Source organism: Poecilia reticulata, linkage group LG11 (genome assembly GCF_000633615.1).
Source record: "Poecilia reticulata strain Guanapo linkage group LG11, Guppy_female_1.0+MT, whole genome shotgun sequence".
NCBI lineage: Eukaryota > Metazoa > Chordata > Actinopteri > Cyprinodontiformes > Poeciliidae > Poecilia > Poecilia reticulata.
The window spans coordinates 11,648,724-11,651,077 of record NC_024341.1 but is presented as its reverse complement, the minus strand read 5'-3'; the positions used below and the strand labels follow the sequence as shown (position 1 = coordinate 11,651,077).

The 2,354-nt window shown below is 36.3% G+C and overlaps 1 protein-coding gene and 1 long non-coding RNA gene across 3 annotated transcripts in view; one reads left to right on the top strand and one right to left on the bottom strand.

The window, feature by feature from the left end:
* Nucleotides 1-2,354, top strand: part of LOC103472253 (biotinidase-like) — a 44,697-nt gene that overhangs the window by 9,733 nt on the left and 32,610 nt on the right. The window contains exon 7 of one of the 2 annotated variants that reach the window (XM_008421750.2): nt 11-762. The exons of the other annotated variant lie outside the window; for it this stretch is intronic. Coding sequence (XP_008419972.1) covers nt 11-195 — 185 coding nt within the window. The 3' untranslated portion in view covers nt 196-762. Of the gene's footprint in view, nt 1-10; nt 763-2,354 lie in introns of those variants that run through there. 2 annotated transcript variants of the gene reach the window in all.
* LOC103472255 (uncharacterized) lies at nt 1,117-2,296 on the bottom strand. The gene is made up of 5 exons (XR_534830.2): nt 2,149-2,296; nt 1,942-2,059; nt 1,709-1,768; nt 1,516-1,641; nt 1,117-1,426 (listed from the first exon to the last, which is right to left on the bottom strand). It is a non-coding gene; the product is annotated as an uncharacterized LOC103472255 (long non-coding RNA).

Below are 2,354 nucleotides of genomic sequence, written 5' to 3'. Positions count from 1 at the left end.
AAAGCTGCAGGTGGGAGAGTGACCATGAAACACTCCAACCTGAGCGGAGGCCTGATCACTGCCTGCCTGTACGGACGAATGTACCAGCTGGATAATTTGCGACAGAATAATGGAGTCGCACTAAAATTAAATTCAGTTTTATTGTTGATGGGTTTTTTAAGGATTGTTTCTGCTCTTGTGGACCCTATTTGGTAGTGACACACAACAATGTAGTAAATGATTATCCACACAAAGCAGTAGGACGAGTGTCACCAAGATTACCTACAAGATTGTTTATATGTGTTGTTTTAGGTGTTTTAATTTTGAATCTGTTCTTTATGAATGCATTTTTAATGTTACTAACAGCCGTGTGCAGTCTATATTTTTTCTTATTGTTTTGTTGGTGAACAATATCAATTAAAAGTAGTCCATAGGAAGCTTGACCTCTCAGTACTCACAAAATCCAGAGCACATTTCAGCAACAGGGAAGTTCAAAATGTTTTACATCATGAAAACACACACACACACGCACGCACACACACGAGCACGCACACACACTCACACACAAAGTTAGAGAACACAGTCAACAGTTGTCAAGTCTTTGTTACACATCAAAATGTTGATGAATGTTTTATGTTTCAAAAGCAACTTTAAACAAGTAGGGTTTTAGTCTTGATTTCTCTATTTTCTACAGTTGTTTTCCCTTCTACTTTGAAGGAGGTCACTTATTTTTCATTTGCTTCTCATTATTTTGCAAAAATAAATTTTTACTTTGATATTAAAGGGGTGCTTTGTATTTTATTTTTTTTTTTGTCAAAAATAAAATTTTTTGTTTATGACCAATTTGTTAAAGCAACACAGTAAAAACTGCTGGGTTAAAAATAACCCAATTCATAACCCAGCGCTGGGTCATACATGGACCGACCCAATGCTGGGTTGTTTTAACTCAACTGGGTTGGGTTGAGGGTTTGACCCAGCACATTGGGTCATATTGACCCAAAATTGGGTTGAAACTCATAACCCAACATTATGGTTATTGTACCACTATAGTTGGGTTAAAATAAAGATTTATTTTAAATTTCACTATATAAAAACAGGATTAAAAACCATATGAATTTAAAGTTTCTTTTATTTCCACTTGATACATATATAGAGCCAACAGATTTCACTTACAAAAGTTACAAAACATAAGTAAGTTGTTTCAAAAGTATATAGTTAAATCACTTCAACTCATTTGGCTACAACTCCAGAAGTATCTGTTACTACACATTAGAAAACATTTCTTGTAAAAAGTATGTTTTAAAGAAAACTACAAGTAAAACTTTCAGCCATTAAACAAGGAGCATTTTTAACGACACTATAGCATTTTTGCCTGTCTCCCTGCATGAGGACATATGGGTTGTTGCATTTTGTAGATGCTCCACCTCTCCATCAGGTTTGTCCCAACCTGATGGAGAGAGAAGACAAAAAAAACAGGCCATTAGTGATGCACTTATTTAAACAGTAAACAATTTGAGCATGATTCAGTTGATTTACAGGCTGGATATCAATGAAGCCTTCTGAACCTCCAGGTTGATGGGTCTGAAACTCTTCTCCCAAATGCTTAAGGTTGAGTGGGGCGGAGTACTGGCAGCAGCTCCAGGGCTACATCATCTTGTCTGTCTGGCAAACATAAGCTTGTGTTAAAAAGTTAAAAACAGTTTAGAAAACATCTCTTGAGATTCAATACCTTAAGGGAGAAAATCCATGTTGTTGAGAAGATGGCCGCTCCTTTCTCTTCTGAAACGATCTTCATTGAGAACAAGAGAGAGAAGACACAAAAACAGGCCTTTAGTGAATTTAAAGGTACATTCTCAAAAACCAATTTCTGACTGATTCTAGTTTAACACAAAACCTCACTACTGAATGTGATGCACTTATTTAAACAATTTGAGCATGACTCAGAGATGAATGTTGACTTACAGGCTGGATATCAATGAAGCCTTCTGAACCTCCAGGTTGATGGGTCTGAAACTTCTCCCAAATGAGTAAGGTGTAGCAGGGAGGAGTACTGGCAGCAGCTGCAGGACTACATCTTCTTCTGCATCAAACATAAGCTAGTTTTAAAATGTTTCAGTAACTAGAAAGCATGAAAACATTTTAAAGAACATTTCTTCTGAGCTTCAATACCTTGAGGGAGCAAACTCATGTTTTTCGCCAGGTCTTCGTTGAGAACAAGGAGTTTGGGTTTCACTTAATTCTCCTGAAGATCCTGGATGTAAAATTACAAAATCTATCAGAAAAGACAAAATCACAAATCAAACTTTAAGAATGACTGAATTCAATCGTATAGATGTCTCCACTGCAAATAACTTGTAATTAGCCAGCAATTTCAA